Genomic DNA, 14,499 nt, shown 5'->3' with positions numbered 1-14,499 from the left:
CCATTTTTTGAACATGGGATAGATGCACTAGCAAGCATGTTGACATGCTGTGCATGTGTACTTGAACCAAGGTGCGTATGGGAGCTCCCTGCCACTGCCCTTGATACACTGAACAAAGGCTTCCTGCACTAACCCCACAGGGACAGAGTTCTTTGAGAGCCATCTCCCTGTCTCCTTACTTGTAACAAGTAATACAGAATTCGTTACTTTCAACACTTCCTTGGGTTGTGTTCCATTTGATGCACTCCCAAGCAGTGGACCTCTCGAATAGGGTCACAGTTTGAAAATATGCTGATGGTTTAGGCTGACAGGTTATCATATATATATGATATATGTTTGTTTATTTTGAGAGAGAGGGACAGTGCAAGCGTTTGAGCCAGGAAGGGGCAGAGAGAGAGAGAGGGAGAGAGGATCTCAAGCCAGCTCCTTGCTGTTATCACAGAACCTGATGCAGGGCTTGATCCCATGAACTGAGATCATGACCTGAACCCAAATCAAGAGTCGGACGCTTAAATGACTGAGCCACCCAGGTGCCTTTCGTTATATATTTTTTTCTTGAGCTGGTGTCAGATTCCATTTGGTAAACTTTTTTGCTCAAGTTTAAGCTTATTTTTAAGGAACTAGGGAATGGTTCATTACTATTTTCTTCCTGGAGTCTGGCATGTACTGTTTGAGGAGGGCATTGAGAATTAGAAGGCCCCTTGGGGCGCCTGGGTGGCGCAGTCGGTTAAGCATCCGACTTCAGCCAGGTCACGATCTCGCGGTCCAGGAGTTCGAGCCCCGCGTCAGGCTCTGGGCTGATGGCTCGGAGCCTGGAGCCTGTTTCCGATTCTGTGTCTCCCTCTTTCTCTGCCCCTCCCCCGTTCATGCTCTGTCTCTCTCTCTCCCAAAAATAAATGAACGTTGTAAAAAAAAAAAAAATTAAAAAAAAAAAAAGAGAATTAGAAGGCCCCATGACTCTTAGGATTAATGAATGGAACTTGCTCCAAATTTTATATGTATATAAAAATTATATAAGAAGAATGTTCAGTTTGTATTAGGTATTCCATGTAAATAATGGAACAAAAGTACATGTTTTTCTGTTGACTGGTGTAGAAAGGGTGAGATTTGTAGAAGAACCTTAGGTGAGATTCTGATTCACACAATTTATTGTATCCATATTGAGAGTATTATTGATCTTAGTGAATTTGGGGAATTTTTCCTTTTTGTTATGAAAATAAAATTCTACCATTATTGAATTGTTATCTAACTTTTGGAAAATAGGATTTACTATATTGACTCTGCCTATATGGGTATTAAGAGATTAGAACATAGCTATTAAAAATGTAAGCTCTGAGCACCTTCTTTGGTTTCATTCCTTCCTCTTCCTCTTAATTATTTATGCTCTTTGCTCTTGTGCAAGTTTGCTTCATCTTTTTGTACCTCAGTTTTCTTATTGTAAAATGGGGATAATACCTACTTTGTAGGAGGTGATGGTTAAATAAGGTGATGAAGGTAAACCAAGAGCATTGCCTAGTGCAGAGTAGGGTTCAGTAAATGTCTGAATGTTGAAATGTCTGAATGTCTAAGTTATAATGTTAGCTTTGTTATTTTTATCATATAGTTAACATGATCTGCATACTTGTTTTTTATGAAACAGAAAAGAGTTCAAGTGACCTCACATAACAGTGATAGAAAATTTTTTTTGTATAGACAGTCCTGCACATTAAAAATTTTTTTTGTTTTAACCCCTATTTTTGGGAGGGAAAGAGGCAGTGTGAGCAGGGGAGGAACAGATAGGGAGACACAGCATCTGGAGCCAGCCTGCTTCAGATGCTGTGTCTCCCTCTCTCTGTGCCCCTTCCCCACTCATGCTCTGTCTCTCTCTCTCAAAAATAAATAAATGTTAAACAAACAAAAAAAATAGAGATGTGAAGGAGACTAGAAAATAATTTGTAAGCAAGAGGTTGGTTTAGAATGCTACTGTTTTCGTATGTGAAATTTGGGTAAGGCACCCCTTAGATTTTATTTACTAAAAAGAGTATAAAACGGATGTAAAAATTATAGACAAGGCTATAGACTTCAGTTAACCTGGTTGAAATATTTGCTACCGTAAGAAATTTACCTTAAAGCTTTACTTTCCGATCTGTGTACAATTCCTACCCTTTTCCTATCTCTAAATCTCTTTGTTTCCTTTCACTTTATTCTGGCAGATAAATACTTTGATGATTTATATGTTTGGAAAAGTATATGATGCTCTAACTTACAATTACACAGAAGTGTAATAAAAATCAAAAAGATGTATTTTCTGATTCTTAGGCATATATTTTAGCCTCATGTTTTCAGAAAGGATTCGATTTACTAAGAAAAATACTGAAGTTCATTATAGTTAGAAAATCTTACAAATTTTTGATTTTGGTTTTCAGCTTATATCTCTTCTGATTATTTACTTCTCTGTCATCGCAGTGTTTCATGAGATCATGTCAGTTTTAGATCCTTAATTTTTTTATGATACTGCTGCTTGTGCTGTAATACGGTGAGGTAATTATCACTACTATATTTTGGCGATCAAGAAATATTGGGATTAAATATTTTGATTACTTGAGAATATGTTGAAGTTATTTAATAAGTAGTCGTCGTACCTGTTGTCAAGCATGTGCACAAGGCAAGGGTGGGCCAACTGCTAGCCCTGACTGATCAGTTGGTGAAGATAGGACCTCTTTTAGATTCAGTCAGTTTGTTACTTAGAGAAAAGGAGTCAGCGATTGGTACCACCAACTCCCTGTGGCTTTTGATACACACCAAAAAGAATGACCAAAGCAATATGGGCAAATGACTCAGGTGCAAATTGTGGGATGCACCATTGCTGAGGAGCCAGTTCTAGACCATAACTAGTTTCATTTTCTACAGCTCTGTTTGAGGGAAATGGGTTAGAAAACTTTACATCTTAACAGAACCTAGGAGGTGAGAAGCAGTTTTATGACAGCTTAACTGAAGAGATAGGGAGGTGAGCAGGAGATGCTCTTGTAGCAGTTCCTTATAAGCCTTCCATTTCTTGTTTTTCAGGAGGATTGTAATATGTTGTGCTGATAACCCCCTTTGGGGTTCAAGCCTTTGTGTGGCCTTTGTTGGTACATGCAAAATCACTAGGGAGATTTGACAGAGCTCTTTGCCTATACCTGTAAGCACACGCAGGTCATTAAAATGACTGAATTAAGGGGCACCTGGGTGGCTCACTTGGTTAAGTGTCCAACTCTGAATCAGCTCAGATCGTGATCTCAGGGTTGTGGATCAAGCCCCATGTTGTGCTCTGTGCTTAGTGTGGAGCCTGCTTGGGATTCTGTCTCTCCTCTTTCTGCCCCTCCCCTGCTTGCATGCCCACATGCTCGCTCGCTCTCCAAAAATAAATAAATAAAATAAAAAAATTACTGAATTAAAATAACAGAAGTGGAATGTTTTTTTCATGGAAGTATTATTTTGTTTGCAGGATTACATTCCTGACTGGTTTCTGATGCCTAATCGTATCACAAATCCAGTATTGAGTGGAAATGATAGACTTGTCTGGATTAAGAAAAACTTTTCCGAAGTGTGCTAATGATAACTAGTCATAAGTACTTTCATCTCACTTTTGTTTAAAGTAAATGGCCTTCTGGAAAAAGACTCTTAGACCTTCTGGAAAAAAAAAATAATACAGGATACCATTAGAAATGGTTCTGCCTTAACTTGGGAGGCAGAGGCCAACTGCATCCCACTGTGAGTCAGATGTTTTAAATACCAGTACAAAATCAGAAAGTAGCATGACAAGCATTGTGGCTTGTATGTTCCTGGCTTTTAAATGCCCCCAAACCACATGGGTAGACCTGGCAGGACACCGAAATCTTTTGTATTTCTTAGTATATTGTTTTATCTGCTGTTCTCACTGATAGTCTGTCAGTGTTTTAAAGTTTTTTTTTAAATTATTTAACTAATCTGGATACCCATTGTGGGGCTTGAACTCATGGCCCTGAGATCAGAGTTGCATGCTCTTCCAACCGAGCCAGCCAGAAAAAAAGAAAATGTCAGGCTGCAATGCAGGCATGAGACTAGTGGTTTGAGAAGAACGAGCTGTTAAGGTGTGTGTATGTGTGTTCATACCAGCAGCCAGCAAATGGTCCTTGCTGCTGTGTGTTTGGCTTAATACAGTTTGAAATGTGATAAATGACTTAACTGTTTCACATCTTACTGAAAATGTGTGTTCAGGGTTAAAACTGAAATGTATTACTATATAGAGCTAATTGGTTACTGAAATCAATGTTTTTTGTGAATTTGTTGATATTTCTTTGCAGTTAGCTTCTGGAATTTATAATTTTGCCTGCTCTCTGTGGAATCACCATACAGACACATTCCTTCAACAAGTTTCTTCTGGGAATGAAGCTGCAGTTCTAAGTTCATTAGAACGAACTCTGCTGTCATTGAAAGGTACTGTTCAATTTGACATGTTCATTTCGGAAATGACCTATCTCAAAAGAGTCACCAATAGTTCCTGTGGTGGATTTTCTGCTCCCATTTGCCCTGGGAGAATGAGGGGTTAATTTCTCCCTCACAGACAAGGTGTTATTTGTGGTTGGTTTTTCTTTTGTGAGAATAGCTTTCTCTCTAATTTGTAAAAGTGTGGGATAGTTTTCTATTATATTCACGTTACTGAGGTCTCAGGGCTCTGGACACATACCTTCCAAATAATTGTACTTCTTTTTGCTTCTGCTTTAAACTTCTCTTTCTGGGTAGAAACCCATTCTGCCCTTATCATTGTCATGTTAACTTCACTAAACTTCAAGCATTAGTTGAGTGCTATCTCCCAGCTCTGTTTGCCCTGAGAACTCAGCTTCTGTCTTTCTCCTTGGTCTCAGGCCCACCTGGGTTTTCAATGGTGCTTGACGGTGTGTCATCAGTTACCCTCGGTTATCCTGTGCTTTCCTTGTAGGTATTCTCTTAGCGTAAATCTTCATTTTACTTGCCTTTGAGCTATTTATCTTGATGAAGGTTTTCTGAGATTCTTTTCCTTGGTAAAACACTGTTTTGGCTCTTTCTCTGTCTTCCAGTCTCTCCTCTTCTGCTTACGCTCTTTTAGTTTGAGCTCTTCTTTTAGTTTGATTTCAGGCTGCCTTTAGTTCTCTTACTGTGGCTCATTTCGAATCCTTTTGCTTTACTTGTAAACCCTTTTATCCTACTCCCTTAGTACCTTAGGATGCTGTTGTACACTCTTGGTACTGTTCTCCTGCATCACGTATGTTAACTAGGCAGTGGATGTACAGACTTCAGGCTGTTGGCACATTCTGGTGAACTTTGTAGACAAAAGTGGGAATATTTTAAGGGACTATTGACAAGTACAATTCATTGTACTGGTGGTTCATTACACAAGTGAGTGGAGATGGTTTTGTGACCATTCTGGAGAAGAAATTAAAAGGATGTAGAGAGAAACATTTATCCAGAAAGAAGTAGAGAAACTGGTATAAGGTCATAAATACAAAACTTGTGTCAGTTTTGTGTTTGATGATTAAGGAATTTTCATGAGTGCTTTCAGTTGATTTTCTTGCCTCAGTGATTTCAAAGTGTACTTCCTGACAAAAGGGATGCAGCCCTACTCTCTATTAGCCTGCTTTTTACCTTTTCATTACTTCTCTATCTCAGGGTCTTAGATATACACCTTAGCATTTTTAAGGTATCCTAACCTGTTACAATCCCATAGTATTTTCCTTTAAAATATTTGTTCTGCCTAGCTGTAAATTTCTGTGCCTTGAGCAATGCTTAAGACTACAGTTTTTGTTATATATAATCTGAATTTATACTGTGTGCATTTAGTATCTTTTAGACATGCATATATTCATTATTTCATTCAATAAATAAATTAGGTGTTTGACACTGGGTAGACAGGCATGATAAAATGGTCATACAAATACGTGTAAAGTCACTCGCGACAGTGGTCTTACAATGTCATGATAACTGGCAACATGGTCACAAAGGACTTCCTTGAGAAAGAATCATCCTAGGGCAAATTGAAGTTAACGAGGTGACGACTGGAGAAGAGAGGACCTTCTCAGGTGATGTGGACCAAGTTCTTTTGTGGGAACGAGTGAATGCAGAATAAGGGACTCATTTTGAATTCTATTTTCTCCTTTTGTGATGATGGAACTTTTGAGTCGTATATAATTGGATGTGTGAAACTGATGATTCTATAGAGAGTTGGATTCTAAACCTATTTTTAATATACTGCCTTTAGGCTGCACCTCATGAACACTAACTCTGAGTTGTAAAGATCACAGTGGTGTCTGTGTTTTCCTAAAATGATGTGGTTTAGAATTTTGTAGTCTCATGCTGCCATCATCTTTGTGTTACTGATTTGTGCTGAGTGTTTTACTCTTGAATCCTTTAATAACGCTGTGAAGTAGGACTTGTTAACCAGTTTACAGACCAGCAATGTGAGATCTAGAAAAGTTGTTCAAAAGAATGTAGTGGTAGACCTTGGAGCTAGCTTTTTACATCTAGATCTGACTTCCATTTGTTTATCCTGCTCGCCTCCTTGTGTACACCAGTTACACATAAAATGTGATGCTTATACTTGAGCACTGTAGTCTATTCCGGATTTAGAAATAGTTGAGTTTTTATATCGCTTTTAGGTGATAACGGTATTTTCATTAATGTAGCCTAAAACTAAATGAAGCATTTTGGTCACTGTTGAGACCTATTTTCAAGGTTACGGAATAGAGATGACCATCTCAGTTTCAACCTCTAGGGGTTATTTCAGGTGAGAAATACTTACAATTAGAGAAGTTAAATGTTGCAATATAGTTTTAGAAACTTAAGTAGTTAAGATAAGTGAGAAGAACTCAGCTTTTGAGTTAAAAAAAACTTGGCTGTCATTCCAGCTTGCCTACCTGGAAATGAACCAGTGACCAGGGATTATTTTTCTTTATCTATTATATGAAAGGATTAAGTTAGATTAACCCCCAGTCTTAATGAGGCTTTTTGATTCTGAGTCTTTATTATGATTATGATTTTAATAGGATAAAATGTGAGAAAATCAGATGCAGTAAAGCTCAATTTTACTTTTCAGTGCTGCGTAAATTAACTGTTAATGGATTTGTGGAACCTCATAAGAATATGGAGGTGATGGTAAGTGAAAGAAGTTGCTGATTGTGGCTTTGGGAAAGTGCTTGGTATTTTCCTCAGTGTTTTAAAGCTTATTCTTTTTACTTGGCATTGATTTGTAAGTTTTTATAAAGTGACCGTTTACCATTTGTATATGTTACACTATACCTTTTTTGACTTGTGGCGTTTTTTCAGTATATCAAAGCAGCTCCTTTGTGAAGAGAAGGAAATAGGCCTAGGACAGTTCTCAAGGGCCATGATGATACATTGAGAGTGTTCATTTCAATTTGAATTTGGGTGAACTTCTTGAATTTGAATGCTATTAACAAATTTCCAGTTCCATTGTGGATATTTATATCCTTGATATTTCTCTTCGTCTGATGTTATATATTTAAAATGAATTTTTTTCTTCAATCATAACATACATCCGTGCTCTTTGCAGTCAACTGAAAAATATATCCAAGAAGGGAAAGCCCTCTTGATAAGCCAACATTTGTGATTATATTCATGGTTGGTATAGCATCATCTGCTTTTCTGTATACAAAAATATATAGCTGTATATGTTTATCCCAAAACAAAATGATACTATATTATATATTTACCCAGATCTATGTTAGTGTTCTCAGGAAAGTTCAAGTTTGCTAAAATGTTGCTTTCTGTGGATTGCTTTGGGGGTACTGAACAGGAAGTTTGAAAAAAGTACATCGAATTGGTCTTTGGGTCTGACCTACCCTATTTGACCCGAGTTACTTGTTTGTTTGTTTTAAATCTTTAGTATGTTTTGTGTGTCAGATTTAGATTGCAATAATGATTTTACTGTTAAAAGAATTTAAAAGCTGGTAATTTGAATCATTCAGTGTGCTATTTTGTTCTGTAAAAGGGTTTACATACTTTTTTAAAGTTAAAAAGTAAGGAAATAATCATTTGAAAACTTGCTATCAGAGATCTTGGTAAAATTTGTAAGTATATGTTAAGACATTTTATGCTTTTCTCTCTTCCTCAGTATTCTGTAAAAGGTACCCATATGCTGTTTCTTCACTTGCTTTTTCCTACACTTAGTATGATAGTTTTCTTATGTCAGTAATATTATGTTATGTTTCTAATGATTCTTTGGTGAATCCATGCATTTACTATCAGCGAGCTAATTTTTTCTTTAAATTATAACATTAATATAGGGTTCCTGTAAATTACTTGCCCACTTATCTGTTGATGGATATGTAGGTTGTTTCCAGTTTTTAATTGTTGGTAAATGATGCTGGAGTGAACACTTGGATGGATATGGGTATGTGTACATATATATTTCACTCACTATTCATCCCAGAGCTTGGAACAGTCTCTGCCAGTAATAAAAGCTCAATAGTTATTTTTAAAATGAATGAATATATTATATAGTAGAAACATTAGGTCACATGGCTCAGTCATTATTTTTGTATGTAATATTGTGAGTGTCATAAAATTATGTTAACTAAAATATTGATGATTCAGGGTTCTTTTTGTTTTTTAATAAAAATGAATTGTTGATTTGAATCACATTACCATAAATTGGAATAGTGGTTTTCATTGAAAACTATCAGTGTTTTGTGAGCCTTTGGCTTTCTCTTAAGAGTCTTTCTTCTGTCTGCTGAAACTGTATCAACTTTTACTCTTACAAATGTTGTCTTGTAGCAGTTAAGGTTATACTGAGTAGTTGGAAACAAGATAGAATTTTAACAAGTTAAGGATGGTTTTTCAAATAACATAAACATCTTAAAAATAAGATGGAACATAAACATCTTAAAAATAAGATGGAACTTAAAAGATGCTATAGAAGCACTGTATGATAGTGGTGAGATTTTGGTTTCTGGAGGCAGATAAACTTGGATTTGAATCTTGACTTGGCCTTTTCCTGGTAGCATGGCCTCCAGCTATTTTCTTATCTTACCTGGTACCCCGTTTCTTCTTTTGTAATATGGAAATGAAATATACTACCTACCTTACTGAATGTTGTGAGGAGTAATAGAGGTACTGATTTTTGTAACTAGTTTCAGCTAATTAAAGCACTCTGTAAATTACCATTTAATGATTAACTTGAGTTCTTATTCTGTTATTATATAAACAGAATAAATCATAAACTTATTTGTACTACAAATTAGTCAGATCTCTATAATTTTGTAAATTCCTCTTTCTCTTCTTCAGCTTACTAAAGTTGATGGCTTTTACAGTTTTCCACTTTCTTCGGAGTACCCCTATTGATAAACTAATTTTATTTAAAAGTGATAGAATAAAATTCCTTCTATGTTGTCATTACTTTAAGGTACCATTGGACTACTGTATAAATTTAAAATGTGTATGGAATCTCGATGATCTTATTCTTCCTATAATGAAACCTTTTGCTCTTTTATCATCTTAGGATTTATTATTATTATTTTTTACCTAATATTTTTCAATTACTCTCCATTGTGGTTAAAAAGATTGAAATACTGTGAAAGTGGAAGAATGATGAAATTGCCAGAGGATGGAGTGGTAGTGAAATTGTCATCCTGTAGTTTTCTTACTGTGTTGTGCATTGCATTCCATCTTTCAAGAAGGAATAAAAGAAGACTGGAAGCACTGTCTTTTTATTGTACCTTCAGCTTTTGTGTAACACATTGAGAATTCAAAATTCATTTCCTGTCCACGTGGCAGAGAAGAAAATTGACAAGAGAAAGAGGTTTCATAATTTTTACATGAGTCAGAAGATGGATGCTTTCAGACAGACTGAGAGCAGCATTCTAGACCCTAAGTGTGACGGTGAAATTCTCCAAGTGAAATCTCTTTCTCAGTCTTCAGATGATGATATCCTAGTTAAATGGTCTCAAACTCAAGAATGAGTGAATGAAGAATATATCTCTAAGAACAAAGAGGAAATAACATTCTATTCTAGTCATTTGTAATTAAGGCCTTTATCATGTGGTTATTTTGTGACAAAAAGGTGGACCATCCTGTTTGTTGAAAGAACATGTGACATCTTGTATGATGTTTATACACCAAAATCTATTGAGCCAGAAAGTCTGAGATTTTTAAATTCTTAAAAATTAAAAAAAAACAACTGTTTATTCATTTTTGAGAGAGTCGGGCGGGAGAGGGGGGCATAGGGAGAGGGAGACAGAATCTGAAGCAGGCTCCAGGCTGTCAGCACAGAACCCTACGTGGGGCTCCAACTCATAGTCTGCGAGATCATGACCTGAGCTGAAGTCAGTTGCTTAATCGACTGAGCCACCCGGGCGCCCCTTAAAAATTTTAATGAAGTTGTTTTTTACTATCCCTTTATATCTGTAAAATTTTTATAATATTTCTTAAATACCTATTAACAAATAAGGGTTGTTTAGATTTTTACCAGATGACAAATGGTGACACTTGTCTTATATCTGAAAGCTAATATATTTAATTATTATATAATTATATTTAATTCATAATTTAACTATATATTAAATATAATATTTAATACTTGAACTTCAGAACCTCTCCTTTCAGTAATTGGTACCATTTATCCACATACTGCATACTTACTGTTCCTGAATACTGCTTCTGGTTTCTGGGGTAGAGCAATAAACAGACAAGTTCCAGTTCTCAGAGAGTGAACATTGTAGTGGGAGGAGGCACATATTACACAAACACTATGTCGGGATTATATGAGCTGTGAAGATGGAAAAACAGGAGAATAGAGATTACTTAGAAATAAAATACTCAATAAATAATGTTTTATTGTAAAGTGATTTAGGTAACTGAAATGACACTTTGAGAGATGAAATGTTCTATCTTCTTTGAAGAAAGGTTTGTTTATAATAATAGAATGTTTTTTACTTTATATAATTTTAACTTATTAAAATGATATGATAAATGTTAATAGTCTTGTAAAAAGTATAAGGGAGATGTTTACAACAATAAATTGAGACATTAAAAAAATCTTTCCTAGGGTTTTTTACATGGAATATTTGACCGTCTGAAACAATTCCTGGAATGCAGTAAGTACTTCTTTGACAGTAGATTTTACTTGTAGAATCTTTATTCATGGATTGCTTCTGCTCTGCGCTAGGAAATCTGGAGAGAGGCTAAAATCTTGTGTCTTGATGGTTAATTCTCTGAAGTTAAATTGGAGCTCATCTTTGTCTTGATACATCTGTCTTGTCCTGAGTATTGAGGAAACTTGTTTAAAATTCTGTTTTGTGTCCATTCTTTGTAGATGCTTTTACTGCTATTGCTCTTTTCCATGCAAACGTACAACAGTCATATATTTAACAAATACTTATTAAATGTAGCTCCTCTGCCACATGCTGTTTAGACTTTGTATAGATTCTTTTCTTTTTTTTTAATTTTTTCTTAATGTTCAATTATTTTTGAGAGAGAATGAGTGAGTGTGAGCTGGGGAGGGGCAGAGAGAGCGGGACAGAGGATCTGAAGTGGGCTCTGTGCTAATAGCATTGAGTTCAATATGGGGCTCAAACTCACAAACTGCTACATAATGACCTGAACTGAAGTTAGACGCTAAACCGAGTGAGTCACCCAGTTTTGTTTCTTTCAGTACATTTTACATATATATATTATATAAATTAATACCTTAAGTGGTACTTTAATTTTGCAGATCTCTGGTTCAGAATTTTCATTGGCTTCTCTTTAGGACCGTCTCTAATTCACTACCCCACACAAGAGAATTTAACATCTATATTTGTGTTGTGTTATACTGTGGTCTTATTGTTAACCTTTTCTCCTCCTTGTGGTTGTGAACACCTTTGTTGAGGATAAACACACCTACAGACACAAAATACATACCCATATGCTTGCATGCCCACATACACATGTGTACATCCTGTATATATGTATGTATTTGGAGACTTAATAGGCTGAGAAGATATTTTAGTGTACTCACTTTTAGGGAGTTGTTGATTATTTGATGTCAGTCATTTTCAGCAAAAGCATTGTTGAGTCTATTTCTAGACACTATTCTGGGTATTGTGCATGCAAAGATGATTAAGACAACTTACATAAAGTAATTCATTTTAATAAAAGTGGTCATTTTCTTTGGTTACCTTGTGGAGATGCAGAGGGAAGAGTAGGAGTCTTCCCAGGAGAGACTAACGTAAATGATGAGATGAATAGAAAGAATTTGTTTATAGAGCAGTTAATGGGCTAGTGGACAGTGTTATGAATGTACAAAATTAATTATGCCAGGCAAATTATCCAAAGAAAATTGTCAGAAGATCTAGGAAAAATAATGAGTATTTTAATCTTTCAGTACTTCGTTTTTACTTTGCTTGAAAAATATTTCACCTATAACTAATTTAAAATTTGAGACTATGATAAGCTATTCACAGATTAAAATTGCTACGATCCTTTTCCTTTAACAGGGACTTAGTTTGTATTTTAGGATTAATTTTGTGAACATGGCACTATGAATTACTGTGTGTGAAAACTATAAATATTGGTAATGATTTTTAAGAACTTTAGTTTTATGATTAATTTTTTAGAGTTGGGAAAGCACAGTACAGGATTTATAATGCAAAATAGGTGAAAACATGCCTGACCGTATTTTTCCAGCAAGTTTTGCCATTGTTTTGATTGTGAATTTATGGAATATTATAAACTTGTACTAATATTTGGATTGTATTTTTAACAGGTAGAAGTATAGGTACAGATAATGTATGTAGAGACAGACTGGAAAAGACCATCATTCTTTTTACTAAAGTGGTAAGTTTTCTTTTTACCTTAAGTATGTTTTCTTACATAAAATATACATAACTCAGATTTGATAAGGAAAATGACATAAGCATGCATTCTCATTTTAGTGTAAAGTACCTTATTTTCTGACTACAGCAAAGCTAAAAAAATGGTATCTTGGAAGTATTTAGAATGAATGTAATAATTAAGTTTTATATGCTATATCAGTATAAGTCACTTTGATGAAAAAAAATAATAAAACATAACCACAAACCTAATAAATAGTAGAGAGGTTGAGTCTTCTGAAGCTTATTATTCTCAAGCCTACTGGATGAAAGCAGAGATAAAGAAGATAACAGTGTAGCTAATCAGGAAATAGATCATATATAGCAGGCAGTATATTATCAGGAAGTTATTATATTCATAAAGACATTGTCATCATTAATATCAAACACCTTTTGAATAGAATTATATGAGTACACTGTGTTAGGCAATGTGTCTAAATTTCTGATAAAACTAAATTTTATAGAAACTGACGTTTCTGAAATTTTGGGCTGAGGATGGTTGGGAGAAGTATATATAGTTGGGTTGTAGCCATCAGGAAGACCTAGTTTGAGAACTGCATTGAACTAAAACAGGTTGTTGAAGACAGCAGTATGTAAATTTGTAGCCGGTTTTCCCTCTTTCATTAAGTTTTGTTAATAGGGTTAAGTTGTTCCCTGGGAGGGGAGAAAAGAAGTAGAAATGAGCTGTTCTTATTGCTGTGGTTAAGTAGCACTTACCTTTGGTTTCAGTTCTCCTTGTTTCCAAGTTATGTTCTAACTAGCCTCAACAGCAAAAGTCCACCTAATCTTCCAAGATCCAGTATAAAATTGGCTCAGGTATTTTAAGTTAAAAACAAAAAAATACAAAGCAAAGAAAATGACATCATGTGATTAGTGGGGCTGTGTGGTGTTGATGAATAATTTTATTTATAAAGTTTTCATATTTATAGTCTCTGACTTGATTAAAGCTTTAAAAATTGGAACTTACAAACATACCTCCAAGTAGAATTGAGTGACTTTGAGTCCCCATGAAGTCATCACTTAGCTTCAGGAATTATGAACTTCTGTTGAAGATTAGTTCTGTTTTATCTTTATACTTCTCTCTCCCCTCCTTGCTGGTTACTTAAAAGCAGATCTCAGATATCATATTAGTATTATCTGTAAATACTTGAATATTTGTCTTTAAGTGATAAGGGGTTTAAAAAAAGAATCTAACACAATTAAGAAGTAGGAATGACTTTTTGTTATCATCTAAATATTTAGTCATTATTTTGGTTTTTCTCAAAATTTTTATAGTTCTTTTGTTTGAATCAGGATTTGATAGTGTCCAAGTTCTCTTTCCATTTTTTTTTCGTTGCTATTTATTTGTTGAGGTAATAGGTAATTTCCTTGTAAGATTTTCGTGTTTTGAATTTGCCTTCTTGTATCCTGATATGTTACTTACCATGTTCCTTTGTCTCTCTACTCCTCCTCCAATGTTTCTTGTAAATTTGTAGAGGCTTGATCATATTGAGCTTTATTTCATGGAGGAGGGCGAGGACAGCAAGAATACTCCACGGGTGGTGCTGTGTATATCTTGTATTGCATCACATCAGGAGGTACAATGTTGAGTTGTTTAAAATGATGAGGGAGCTCTTTAAAGTTCCCCAGCAGCTTTTCTCCTATTATTTTAGAAGCT

At 35.1% G+C, this 14,499-nt stretch overlaps 1 protein-coding gene across 4 annotated transcripts in view; it reads left to right on the top strand.

The window, feature by feature from the left end:
• IPO11 (importin 11) overlaps positions 1 to 14,499 on the top strand; it is a 193,646-nt gene that overhangs the window by 48,784 nt on the left and 130,363 nt on the right. For all 4 annotated transcript variants that reach the window (XM_040452231.1, XM_040452225.1, XM_040452244.1 and 1 more), the window contains exons 6-9: positions 4,305 to 4,437; positions 7,070 to 7,128; positions 11,039 to 11,087; positions 12,737 to 12,807. In XM_040452231.1, coding sequence (XP_040308165.1) covers positions 4,305 to 4,437; positions 7,070 to 7,128; positions 11,039 to 11,087; positions 12,737 to 12,807 — 312 coding nt within the window. The remainder of the gene's footprint in view (positions 1 to 4,304; positions 4,438 to 7,069; positions 7,129 to 11,038; positions 11,088 to 12,736; positions 12,808 to 14,499) is intronic.

Source organism: Herpailurus yagouaroundi, unplaced genomic scaffold, assembly GCF_014898765.1.
Source record: "Herpailurus yagouaroundi ecotype Mexico unplaced genomic scaffold, PumYag 29, whole genome shotgun sequence".
Classification (NCBI taxonomy): domain Eukaryota; kingdom Metazoa; phylum Chordata; class Mammalia; order Carnivora; family Felidae; genus Herpailurus; species Herpailurus yagouaroundi.
Note: the sequence above shows the minus strand (reverse complement) of the source record. Positions and strands in the feature narration are given on the sequence as shown.